The sequence below is a fragment of the Salmo salar genome, chromosome 13 (genome assembly GCF_965601325.2).
Source record: "Salmo salar chromosome 13, fSalSal1, whole genome shotgun sequence".
Classification (NCBI taxonomy): Eukaryota; Metazoa; Chordata; class Actinopteri; order Salmoniformes; family Salmonidae; genus Salmo; species Salmo salar.
In genome coordinates, this window is record NC_138303.1 from 106315001 (window position 1) to 106328232 (window position 13232).

General features: G+C 47.9%; 1 protein-coding gene across 6 annotated transcripts in view; it reads left to right on the forward strand.

Moving 5' to 3' along the window:
• Positions 1 to 13232, forward strand: part of sema4d (sema domain, immunoglobulin domain (Ig), transmembrane domain (TM) and short cytoplasmic domain, (semaphorin) 4D) — a 100928-nt gene that overhangs the window by 69165 nt on the left and 18531 nt on the right. For all 6 annotated transcript variants that reach the window (XM_014138877.3, XM_014138879.3, XM_014138876.3 and 3 more), the window contains 7 exons: positions 508 to 601; positions 895 to 1011; positions 2993 to 3144; positions 6959 to 7134; positions 10207 to 10363; positions 10547 to 10769; positions 10983 to 11098. In XM_014138877.3, coding sequence (XP_013994352.3) covers positions 508 to 601; positions 895 to 1011; positions 2993 to 3144; positions 6959 to 7134; positions 10207 to 10363; positions 10547 to 10769; positions 10983 to 11098 — 1035 coding nt within the window. The remainder of the gene's footprint in view (positions 1 to 507; positions 602 to 894; positions 1012 to 2992; positions 3145 to 6958; positions 7135 to 10206; positions 10364 to 10546; positions 10770 to 10982; positions 11099 to 13232) is intronic.

A 13232-nucleotide genomic window follows, 5' to 3' on the forward strand; every position in this document is an offset into this window, starting at 1 on the left:
TGCAGGTGTAGAAGCACGTGGATGGATTACGTAAATGGATTACATTTACATGTTAGTCATTTAGTTGACACTCTTATCCAGAGCGACTTACAGGAGCAATGCCTTGCTCAAGGGCACATCGTCATATATATTTATTTATTTATATATATTTATTTATTTATATTTATTTATTTATTTATATATATATATATATTTATTTATATTTATTTATTTATATTTATTTATTTATATATATTTATTTATTTTGGCACCTGGTCAATCCAGGGATTTGAACTAGCGACCTTTCGTCCCAAAGCTCTTAACCACTAGGCTACCTGCCACCTCTGGATCACTGGTGACAGCCACCTCTTTATTTTATTATGCCTTTTATTTTATTTTGAGGTAAAAATGAAAGAATTGAATTTATTTTAGTGTCTTTTAATGTCCACTCCATGTTAAAATGAAACTTTTACTTCACAGTAAGTAGTAATCATTACTGTGTAATAATCATAATTGTGCTCTCATCAGTCCCTAAAGGATTTTAGTCTGGAGGGTCCAGCGGAGGACGGGAGAGGGAAGTGTTCCTTTGACCCATCTCAGAGCTTCACAACGGTCATGGTTGGTAAGTAGACCCAGAATTCATCAGTAGTAGACCCAGAATTCATCAGTAGTAGACCCAGATTTCATCAGTAGTAGACCCAGATTTCATCAGTAGTAGACCCAGATTTCATCAGTAGTAGACCCAGAATTCATCAACTGCTTTTTTGGTACACAGCCCTAAATACATCATTATCCTGATAATACTATTTTGAGGTATTTAGGCCTGAAAAACAACCGAACCTGGTTTAGAGAGAAATAAAAAAATCTTTATTATAGCTACATCTCATGTGTTTTCTTTCCTGTCTTTCTTTTTAGATGGAGAACTTTACTCTGGAACATCGTATAACTTCTTAGGAAGTGAGCCGATCATCTCCAGATATTCTCTTTCACAGAGTCTGTTGCGGACAGAGTATTCAACATCTTGGCTGAACGGTAATACCTGCTCCTCTCCAAATAAGGAATTGACTGTATCATTGTTACTACACTTTAACCCTTTACACTCGTACCTGTATACGGGTTGAAAATGGCAGATTTGGACATTGATAAGCACTTAAATTGGAATGCAGTGGCTGTACAGTAACATGCAATAAATGAGGTCAGAGTTCAGGCTCTGCACTTCACAGTACTGTATGGGTTTTGACTGAAATCCGTTCAGGACCGCACGCAACAAGAAGTTGCCCTCATCCATCCCGCTAATTGGGTAACTTTTGCACATTTTTGGTTGTCTGAGTGAGGGAAAAGCTGTAAATGAAGAGGACTCTTATGTATTTTGAAAGATGAGACGTTGAGGATTATAATAAATACTGCTTTGACGTCATACAAGCAACTCAAACACCTGTGAGTCCAAATGTGCACTTCACATTTCCATATCATCAAACTGATGTCATATGATATAGAGTTACAAGATGACATGGTGTCATACTCTGGGTTGTTCTGAACAGAATGAGCCTATTTGTTTGTCTGTTGTGAAGAACATTTTCAGCTGAACACACACCTGAATGCACTGCAATCAGTTTTTCTGAATTGCCTCGTGAAAGCCTAAAGGATTGTATTTTATAACTTAGCTAGTCATGTTGGCAATAGAACAAGCTTTCAAATGGCCCACCTGACCCAGATGGGGATTTATAATGGGGCATTTTTGGACTGCGTAAAACAACAGTAATTGTGTGATGGTGGGGACGCGCAGTTGTTCCAAACAACTACATGTGTGCAAGAGTCAGTTCCTGGACGTCACAGCTAGGGGAGAAAAAACGTACCGTTGAAGACTCTTCTTTGAGTCATAAAAGTGCATTGAAAGCACATTTTGGAGAGGTGTGTGTGTGTGTGTGTGTGTGTGTGTGTGTGGTGTGTGTGTGTGTGTGTGTGTGTGTGTGTGTGTGTGTCCTCTCACTCAAACCCTTGTCATTTTTTTGGGGGGGGGGTCTTGTGTTGCACCTACCCAACATTTTCCAGGAATATTCTTATCATGTTACTGAATGTATCCAGAGTATTTTCAGATTTCGTTATCCACAAATGCAGCTAAAAGTACAGGAAATGTAAAATGCACATAAAATCAACAATCCAATGTTTGGATTCAGTCTTGTCAGGTGAACTGTTGTCCTCAACTTTAGTCTAATCATTTTCCCATAATCTCCAAACTGTTCCCTTTCTATTGCTACCATGTTTATGCATATGCTTTTCATATTTCTTCTGTGAGAGACATTTTAGCCCTGCCCATATAGGCCAATTCCCACGAGTGTAAAGGGTTTTAAGGAGCTTACGTCAAAGATCCTCTAAAAAGTACCAGCTGATCAACCTTCAAGTTTTCCTCACTCTGTTCATTATACAGACAAATCTGGTGGCGAAAGAAACACACACCTGTTTAGGAGAGGTGCTGGCTAGCGGAGTAGAACACCTGTTTAGGAGAGGTGCTGGCTAGTGGAGTAGAACACCTGTTTAGGAGAGGTGCTGGCTAGCGGAGTAGAACACCTGTTTAGGAGAGGTGCTGGCTAGCGGAGTAGAACACCTGTTTAGGAGAGGTGCTGGCTAGCGGAGTAGAACACCTGTTTAGGAGAGGTGCTGGCTAGCGGAGTAGAACACCTGTTTAGGAGAGGTGCTGGCTAGCGGAGTAGAACACCTGTTTAGGAGAGGTGCTGGCTAGCGGAGTAGAACACCTGTTTAGGAGAGGTGCTGGCTAGCGGAGTAGAACACCTGTTTAGGAGAGGTGCTGGCTAGCGGAGTAGAACACCTGTTTAGGAGAGGTGCTGGCTAGCGGAGTAGAACACCTGTTTAGGAGAGGTGCTGGCTAGCGGAGTAGAACACCTGTTTAGGAGAGGTGCTGGCTAGCGGAGTAGAACACTTGTGTGGTTCTCTTTTTCAGTATGCAGAGAAACCATTTATTTACCACTGACCATGAATATCTCTCGCCCCATAGAACCCAGTTTTGTTTTTGCTGATGTCATCAGAGAGGGGAAGAACAGTGCAGATGGCGAGGACGATAAGATCTACTACTTCTTCACTGAGGTGTCTGTGGAGTACGAGTTCTTTGGCAAGCTGCTCATCCCCAGGATAGCACGCGTCTGTAAGGTCAGGACACGTCAGCGCAACGGCTAACCATCTGTCACTGGCACTACCACGGCGTTCTCTACCTCATTGTCCTCCCCCTCGCTCTCCTCCCTCCTTCCCTCCTTCCCTCTTGCTCTAACCCCTCCCTCCTTCCCTCCTTCCCTCTTGCTCTAACCCCTCCCTCCTTCCCCCTCGCTCTTCCCTTCCCTCCTTCCCTCTCGCTCTTCCCTCTTGCTCTTCCCCTCCCTCCTTCCCCCTCGCTCTTCCCCTCCCTCCTTCCCTCTCGCTCTTCCCCTCCCTCCTTCCCCCTCGCTCTTCCCCTCCCTCCTTCCCCCTCGCTCTTCTCCTCCCTCCTTCCCCCTCGCTCTTCCCCTCCCTCCTTCCCCCTCGCTCTTCCCCTCCCTCCTTCCCCCTCGCTCTTCCCCTCCCTCCTTCCCCCTCGCTCTTCCCCTCCCTCCTTCCCTCTTGCTCTTTCTCCCTCCCTCGCTCTTTCTCCCTCCCTCGCTCTTTCTCCCTCCCTCCCTCGCTCTTTCTCCCTCCCTCCCTCGCTCTCTCCCCCTCCCTCGCTCTCTACCCCTCCCTCGCTCTCCCTTCCTCCCTCGCTCTTTCTCCCCCTCCCTCGCTCTCCTCACCTCCCTCGCTCTCTCCCTCTCCCCCTCCCTCGCGCTCGCTCTCTCCCCCTCCCTCGCGCTCGCTCTTTCCCTCCCTCGCTCGCTCTCTCCCTCGCGCTCGCTCTTTCCCTCCCTCGCTCGCTCTCTCCCTCGCGCTCGCTCTCTCCCTCGCGCTCGCTCTCTCCCTCGCGCTCGCTCTCTCCCTCGCGCTCGCTCTCTCCCTCGCGCTCGCTCTCTCCCTCGCGCTCGCTCTTTCCCTCCCTCCCTCTTGCTCTCTCCCCCTCCCTCCCTCTCGCTCTTTCCCTCCATCCCTCTCGCTCTTTCCCTCCCTCCCTCTCGCTCTTTCTCTCCCTCTCCCCCTCCCTCCCTCGCGCTCGCTCTCTCCCCCTCTCCCCCTCCCTCGCGCTCGCTCTCTCCCCCTCTCCCCCTCCCTCGCGCTCTCTCCCCCTCTCCCCCTCCCTCGCGCTCGCTCTCTCTCTCCCCCTCCCTCGCGCTCGCTCTCTCTCTCCCCCTCCCTCGCGCTCGCTCTCTCTCTCCCCCCTCCCTCGCGCTCGCTCTCTCTCTCCCCCTCCCTCGCGCTCGCTCTCTCTCTCCCCCCTCCCTCGCGCTCGCTCTCGCTCTCTCCCCCGCGCTCGCTCTCTCCCTCGCGCTCGCTCTCTCCCTCGCGCTCGCTCTCTCCCACTCGCTCGCGCTCGCTCTCCCCCTCCCTCGCGCTCGCTCTTTCCCCCTCCCTCGCGCTCGCTCTTTCCCCCTCCCTCGCGCTCGCTCTCTCCCCCTCCCTCGCGCTCGCTCTCTCCCCCTCCCTCGCGCTCGCTCTCTCCCCCTCCCTCGCGCTCGCTCTCTCCCCCTCCCTCGCGCTCGCTCTCTCCCCCTCCCTCGCGCTCGCTCTCGCGCTCGCTCTCTCCCCCTCCCTCGCGCTCGCTCTCGCCCTCGCGCTCGCTCTCTCCCTCGCGCTCGCTCTCTCCCTCGCGCTCGCTCTCTCCCTCGCGCTCGCTCTCTCCCTCGCGCTCGCTCTCGCGCTCGCTCTCGCTCTCTCCCTCGCGCTCGCTCTCTCCCCCTCCCTCGCGCTCGCTCTCTCCCTCCGCTCTCTCCCTCGCGCTCGCTCTCTCCCTCGCGCTCGCTCTCTCCCCCTCCCTCGCGCTCGCTCCCTCCCTCGCGCTCGCTCCCTCCCCCTCCTCGCGCTCGCTCCCTCCCCCTCCTCGCGCTCGCTCTCTCCCCCTCCTCGCGCTCGCTCTCTCCCCCTCCCTCGCGCTCGCTCTCTCCCCCTCCCTCTCTCTCTCCCCCTCGCTCTCTCCCTCGCGCTCGCTCTCTCCCTCGCGCTCGCTCCCTCCCTCGCGCTCGCTCCCTCCCCCTCCTCGCGCTCGCTCTCTCCCCCTCCTCGCGCTCGCTCTCTCCCCCTCCTCGCGCTCGCTCTCTCCCCCTCCTCGCGCTCGCTCTCTCCCCCTCCTCGCGCTCGCTCTCTCCCTCGTGCTCGCGCTCGCTCTCTCCCTCGCGCTCGCTCCCTCCCTCGCGCTCGCTCTCTCCCCCTCCTCGCGCTCTCTCCCCCTCCCTCTCGCTCTCTCCCCCTCCCCCTCCCTCTCTCCCTCGCGCTCGCTCTCTCCCTCGCTCTCGCGCTCGCTCTCTCCCTCGCTCTCGCGCTCGCTCTCTCTCCCTCGCTCTCGCGCTCGCTCTCTCCCTCGCGCTCGCTCTCTCCCTCGCGCTCGCTCTCTCCCTCGCGCTCGCTCTCTCCCTCGCGCTCGCTCTCTCCCTCGCGCTCGCTCTCTCCCCCCTCCCTCGCGCTCGCTCTCTCCCCTCTCTCTCGCGCTCGCGCTCTCTCCCCTCTCTCTCGCTCGCGCTCTCTCCCCTCTCTCTCGCTCGCGCTCTCTCCCCTCTCTCTCTCTCGCTCTCTCCCCTCTTTCTCTCGCTCTCTCGCCCCTCTCTCTCTCTCTCGCGCTCTCTCTCTCTCGCGCTCTCTCCCCTCTCTCTCTCTCTCGCGCTCTCTCCCCTCTCTCTCGCGCTCGCGCTCTCTCCCCTCTCTCTCGCGCTCGCGCTCTCTCCCCTCTCTCCCGCTCGCGCTCTCTCCCCCCTCTCGCTCTCTCCCCTCTCTCTCTCGCTCTCTCCCCTCTCTCTCTCGCTCTCTCGCCCCTCTCTCTCTCTCTCGCGCTCTCTCTCTCTCTCGCGCTCTCTCTCTCTCTCGCGCTCTCTCCCCTCTCTCTCTCTCTCGCGCTCTCTCCCCTCTCTCTCTCTCTCGCGCTCTCTCCCCTCTCTCTCTCTCTCGCGCTCTCTCCCCTCTCTCTCTCTCTCGCGCTCTCTCCCCTCTCTCTCTCTCTCGCGCTCTCTCCCCTCTCTCTCTCTCTCGCGCTCTCTCCCCCTCTCTCTCTCTCTCGCGCTCTCTCCCCTCTCTCTCTCTCTCTCGCGCTCTCTCCCCTCTCTCTCTCTCTCTCGCGCTCTCTCCCCTCTCTCTCTCTCTCGCGCTCTCTCCCCTCTCTCTCTCTCTCTCTCTCGCGCTCTCTCCCCTCTCTCTCTCTCTCTCTCTCGCGCTCTCTCCCCTCTCGCGCTCTCTCCCCTCTCTCTCTCTCTCACGCTCTCTCTCCCTCTCGCGCTCTCTCCCGCTCTCTCTCCTCTCGCGCTCTCTCTCTCTCTCTCGCGCTCTCTCTTTTCTCTCGCTCTCTCTCGCGCTCTCTCTTCTCTCTCTCTCTCTCCTCTCTCTCTCTCGCTCGCTCGCTCTCTCCCCTCCCTCACTCGTTCTCCCCCCGCTCTCGCTTTCGCTCGCTCTCCCCCCCGCTCTCGCACGCTCGCCCTCCCCTTCCCCCCCTCGCTCTCACTCTCCCCCGTCCCTTTCTCGCTCTCCCCCTCCCTCCCTCTCGCTCGCTCTCCCCCGTCCCTTTCTCGCTCTCCCACTCCCTCCCTCTCACTCGCTCTCCCCCTTCCCCCTCTCGCTTTCCCCCCCTCCTTCTCTCTCTCCCCTCCCTCGCTCTCCCGGCCTCTCTTTCTAGTCGCTCGCTCTTTCTCTCGCTTTCTCGCTCTTTCTCTCCCTCGCCTTTCTCCCCCTTTTTCTCCTTTCTCTCTCTTTCCGACTCTTTTTGCTTCTTCCTACCACAGTACAGTTTGTTCACTGTGTCCTGTTTCAACTGGTTGAAGGTTGTGGGTTCAATTCCTGCAGAGATCAATTATACATAAACAAATTATATTTGGATGAAAGTGTCTGTTATTATTATATATAAATGTGCCTCATCTCGCTGCAGGGTGATCTGGGGGGCCAGCGGACGCTACAGAAGAAATGGACCAGTTTCCTGAAGGCGAAGCTGGTGTGTTCCATGCCAGAGCTTAACTTTGTGTTCAACGTGGTTAATGACGTGTTCATACTGAAGACTGCTGACTGGAGAGAGACTGTCATCTACGGCGTGTTCACATCCCAGTGGTGAGTTAGGATTCTCAGTCAGGACACTGTCATAACTCGAACTCCATTTTATTAACATGTTACATTTCCTTCAGAAAGTATTCACCCTTAGACTTATTCCACATTTTGGTATTACAACCTTGAATTGAAAATGGATTCAAAAACAATCTCAATCAACTACACACAACACCCCATAATGACGAAATGAAAACTTTTTTGATAATTTATTGAAAATGAAATGCCGAAACATCTAATTTGCATAAGTATTCAAACCTCTGAGTTAATACTTCGTAGAAGCTAAGAGCTTTCCACACCTGGATTGTGCAACATTTGCTCATTATTCTTAAAAAATGATTCAAGCTCTGTCAAATTGGTTGTTGCTCATTGCTAGACAACCATTTTCAGGTCTTGCCATAGATTTTCCAGATTTAAGTCAAAACTGTAACTCGGTCACTCAGGAACATTCACTGTCTTTTTGGTAAGTAACTCCACTGTAGAATTGGCATTGTGTTTTAGGTTATTGTCCTGCTGGACTGTGAATTCCTCTCCCAGTGTCTGTTGGAAAGCAGACTGAACCAGGTTTTCCTCTAGGATTTTACCTGTGCTTAGCCCTATTCAGTTTCTTTTTATCCTGAAAAACTCCCCAGTCTTTAATGATTACAAGCATACCCCTAACATGATACAGCCACTTGAAACTATGGAGAGCTGCACTCAGTAATACATTGTATTGGATTTGCCCCAAATATAACACTTAGTATTCAGGACAAAAAGTAAATTGCTTTGCCACATTTTTTGCAGTATTACTTTAGTGCCTTGTTGCAAACAGGATGCAAGTTTTGGAATATTTTTATTCTGTACAGGCATTCTTTTCACTCTGTCAATTAGTTAGAGCGTTTAATGGCTGTGATAGGAGAGAACAGGATGGATCAACAACAGTGTAGTTCCTCAACAAAACAAACCTGTTTTAAAGTCATCGTTGGCATCATGGTGACATTTCCTGAGTGGTTTCATTCCTCTCCGGCAACAGAGTTAGGAACGGCTGTCCCCGACCGACCAAAAAAATATATAATAATCTTGGTAGACTGAGAGGAGTAGTCAGTTCTTTCGACCAATCAATTGATCTAAATTTATTAACCGGTATTTTTCCATATATAGACACACACACATGTGTTTTAATCAAATCAACTATATGCACTGAGCTTGTCTGATGCTCTAAGAGCTGTTTGATTAAATAATTAAGACGCACAAATGACTAGAGGGAGTCCTACCGCAATTGATTTGATTTGTGCCTGGCCGGGCTCAGACTTGCTGCGCTGTGGTAAAAAAAAAATACTACGAGTGACTGTGACTAGCACCTGTTTCTCTCTCCTCCTGCTGCAGCGACCACCACAGAACATCAACAGTGTTTATCATGCTGTCCGTGTTGCTGAAGCTGTAACATCATTTCAGCCATTTCTGACTGAAGGATTTTGTTACCATAATCTCTCATTTGTTTAGGAAAAACATTCTCTATTTCCTCAACCCCTTTGCTCTCTTTACGTGACACATGTATGCATCACATGCACATGACCAATAGGGCCTGACTTATAGCATATCATAATCACATCAATTAATTGGTTATCACAAACTCCGAATAACGTAACACATGTGACAGCAAAATGGATGCTGAGAACATGTTAAATAAACTGGAAATGGGGGAATGTGTACTGGTTTCTCAGGAAGTAAAGGGGAAGTCAGATGTGTGGAATAAATGTGACTAGTTGTTAAATACTGGAGATGAAGAAAAAGAAGGTAAGGAACAAGCTCTGCCTGCATATTATGTTTCCAAACAGATGCTGTTAGATTACAATCTACTTTTTCTGGCTGTTTTGGAACAGTTTAAACAACACTAAATAAATTATAAGCATACCAGAGAGTGTTGTAATGTTTAAAACAAAATTGTAAAGCCTTTATTACAGCAAAGACTAAACAGTCGCATGCATTCGTGAATGCAATTGTCGAAATGAAACGATTTATTTATTGTTCACACTAATTATTGAAGAGTCACTTAGTCAAATTAAAATGCTTGATAGCAACATGGTCTAGGAAAAAGGTGCCAATTCAGAACCGCCGACAGCAACCGCGAACAAATGCAAGAGAGAGCGCATTCGTTAAAAAGTAATATTTGTTATTGTTGCACCATTGTTCTTTACCATGTACAATTTCAGTAGCACATGTCTTAGAGTGATGGACTGTACCATCCCCACGGCCTCCACAGTGGATAAGTCCACTCACAGGCGTAAATCAGACCGTTGTTTTGTACACCATGAATCATTTTTTGGACTACTGCTCGACTAAAGAAATCTCGATCGACCAAACAATCGACCAGTCGACTAAATTCAGTCAGCCCTTGGAAGGACGCCTGTATCTTTGTAGTGACTGGGTGTATTGATACACCATCCAAAATGTAATTAATAACTTCACCATTCTCAAAGGGATTTTTTTTTTTTTTTACCCATCTACCAATAGATGTCCTTCTTCACGAGGCATTGGAAAACCTCCCTGGTCTTTGTGGTTGAATCTGTGATTGAAATTCACTGCTCGACTGAGGGACCTTACAGATAATTGTATATGTTGGGTACAGAGATGAGGTAGTCATTTAAAAATCATGTTAAACACTATTACTGCACACACAAGTTGCATGGACTCACTCTTAGGTGACTTGTTAAGAAAATGTTTACTCCTGAACTTATTTGGGCTCGTCATAACAAAGGGGTTTAACACCTTTATACTTATTGACTAAAGACATTTCAGATGTTCATTTTAATTAGTTTGTAAAAATAGATGTATTTTTTTACATTCCACTAACATTATGGGGTATTGTATGTAGGCCAATGACACCGTATTATTATTTTAAATTCAGGCAGTAACACAACAAAATGTGGGAAAAGTCAAGGGGTGTGAATACTTTCTGAAGGCTCTGTCGTTTTATTATGGTGTTACTAGTGTAATGACAGTAACTGCACAGGTATAGGAGCGACCACATCTCACCATGGCAGTGGTAACACCCACTTGTGGAAGGGTGTTTTGTGACATTGTCTCTTTCTTGTCCAGGGGAAACGTAGGCCTGTCTGCAGTGTGTGCCTACGACATGTTGTCAGTAGAAAATGTGTTCTCCAAGGGGAAGTACATGCAGAAAGCCACAGTGGAACAGTCTCACACCAAGTGGGTGAGGTACAACGGGATTACCCCCAGCCCTCGCCCAGGAGCTGTAAGTGTTCCTTGCTGAAATCACCTTCTAAACATGTCTACACCTTTTTTTCATTTTTATGTTTAGTCACATGTTTCCCCACTGTTTTCCATTGACTCCAATTTTTAGTTGGATTGAATTGTCATATTTGGACTGGGTTAGAGTGTTGTATTCTTCATCCCTCTCACTCCCATCCGTCTGTAGTGCATCAACAACCACCACCGTCTCCAGAACATCAGCAGCTCTCTCCACCTGCCTGACAAGACCCTGCAGTTTGTTAAGGACCATCCCTTACTGGAAGACCCCGTCCTTCCCATCGGCAACGGGCCCAAACTCATCACCAAGGACGTCAGCTACACTCAGATCGTTGTGGAGAGGGTACAGGCGCTGGACAACAACGTATATGATGTCATATTCACTGGGACCGGTAGGCACGAACGCTTCTCAGGGGAGCTGGCTGAGGCTCAGAGGACAGGGTTGTGCTGGAGTTAGGGCCAATTCCATTTTTAATTCTGTTAATTCAAATGTTCCTCGTTGTTGTGAAAGGTGTTTATTTGGTGGGATTATGATCAACTCTGCTCCTGATTAAGACAAAAGGGACGTCTTTCAGTCGTTGACGTTTCCCCCTCTAACCCTTTAGATAAAGGAATCCTGCACAAATCGGTGGTGTATGATGGGCTGGTCCATACAGTGGAAGAGATTCAGCTTCTCCCCAAATCTGAGCCTATCAAGACCTTGCTTCTGTCATCACAAGGGGTAAGTCAAAGATAAATATGGAAGGAGACTCTCACATCTGTGTCTCACGGAAAGTGAGTTCTCCTCTCCTGTGATAACACTAAAACTGAAACGTCAGTCACCAGTTCGCATCATGTACAATGGATTAAAGGGAGCAAAAATAAATACATCTCTTTCAAGTTCCTTTTCAAAGTTTTTCTTGTTAAGCCATTTCCAATAAAACTAAGCTATTGAATACCCAAGACAAGCTTCTCAATTTGAGAAATCTACCGACCCACTAACTTTGGCTTTCATTTTGGATTTCATGTCTATGTAAAACTGTTCAACTCGAGAGTAGAAAAAGGGAAGTTTCCGACCAGAGACGACAATTCTGCTCCGACGTTAAAACCACAACTTCTCTCAGTGAATGAGAGAAGTTTAAGGAATACCTAGGATACCTAGGATAGGATAAAGTAATCCTTCTAACCCCCCCCCCCTTAAAAGATTTACATGCACTATTGTAAAGTGGTTGTTCCACTGGATATCATAAGGTGAATGCACCAATTTGTAAGTCGCTCTGGATAAGAGCGTCTGCTAAATGACTTAAATGTAAATGTAATGAATAATGAGCATTGTTTGCTCTCTATGGGCCAGACTTACACGGCATTTAAGCATTTTTACAGACACTGTAAAAACTGTGCTTGGTAGAATGTGTTGACTTTGAAGGTGTATGTTAATCTTTAGTGTGTGTGGTCTGTGACGGTCTTGGAATTTGAGGTTTCTGTACTTGGCGCGTATCAGACTCAAAAGAAACACGTGGCTTTTCTCTGCAACTTCACTACCATTACACTTTGCTATTATCAGTAGAATTTCATTCTTATTATTACCTATAAATATTAGTCTAGTATACAAATGAAGAAATGTAAGATTGGAGAGGAATTCTGAAAGAATACAGATTTAAACCATTCACACCAAGTCCGTTTGTTTTTGCCTCCACTTTTCCGAACAATCCACATTACTTCCCCAACGCTGCTTTAAATAAAAAATGCAAATATTATTTAACCTTTATTTAACTAGGCAAGTCAGTTAAGAACAAATTCTTATTTACAACGACGGCCTACAAAAAGGCAAAAGGCATCCTGCGGGGACGGGGGCCTGGGATTTAAAATGTTTTATAAATACAATATAAATATAGGACAAAACACATCACAACAAGAGAAACAACACTACATAGAGACCTAAGACAACAACACAGCATGGTAGCAACACAACATAACAACAGCATGGTAGCAACACAACATAACAACAGCATGGTAGCAACACAACATAACAACAGCATGGTAGCAACACAACATAACAACAGCATGGTAGCAACACAACATAACAACAGCATGGTAGCAACACAACATAACAACACCATGGTAGCAACACAACATAACAACAGCATGGTAGCAACACAACATAACAACAGCATGGTAGCAACACAACATAACAACACCATGGTAGCAACACAACATAACAACAACATGGTAGCAACACAACATAACAACAACATGGTAGCAACACAACATAACAACAACATGGTAGCAACACAACATAACAACAGCATGGTAGCAACACAACATAACAACATGGTAGCAACACAACATAACAACAACATGGTAGCAACACAACATAACAACAACATGGTAGCAACACAACATAACAACAACATGGTAGCAACACAACATGAAAACAACCTGGTAGCAACACAACATAACAACAGCATGGTAGCAACACAACATAACAACAGCATGGTAGCAACATAACAACAACATGGTAGCAACACAACATAACAACAACATGGTAGCAACACAACATAACAACAACATGGTAGCAACACAACATAACAACAGCATGGTAGCAACACAACATAACAACAGCATGGTAGCAACACAACATAACAACAGCATGGTAGCAACACAACATAACAACAGCATGGTAGCAACACAACATAACAACAACATGGTAGCAACACAACATAACAACAACATGGTAGCAACATAACAACAACATGGTAGCAACACAACATAACAACAACATGGTAGCAACACAACATAACAACAACATGGTAGCAACACAACATAACAACAACATGGTAGCAACACTCAACATGGAACACACAACATGGTAGCAA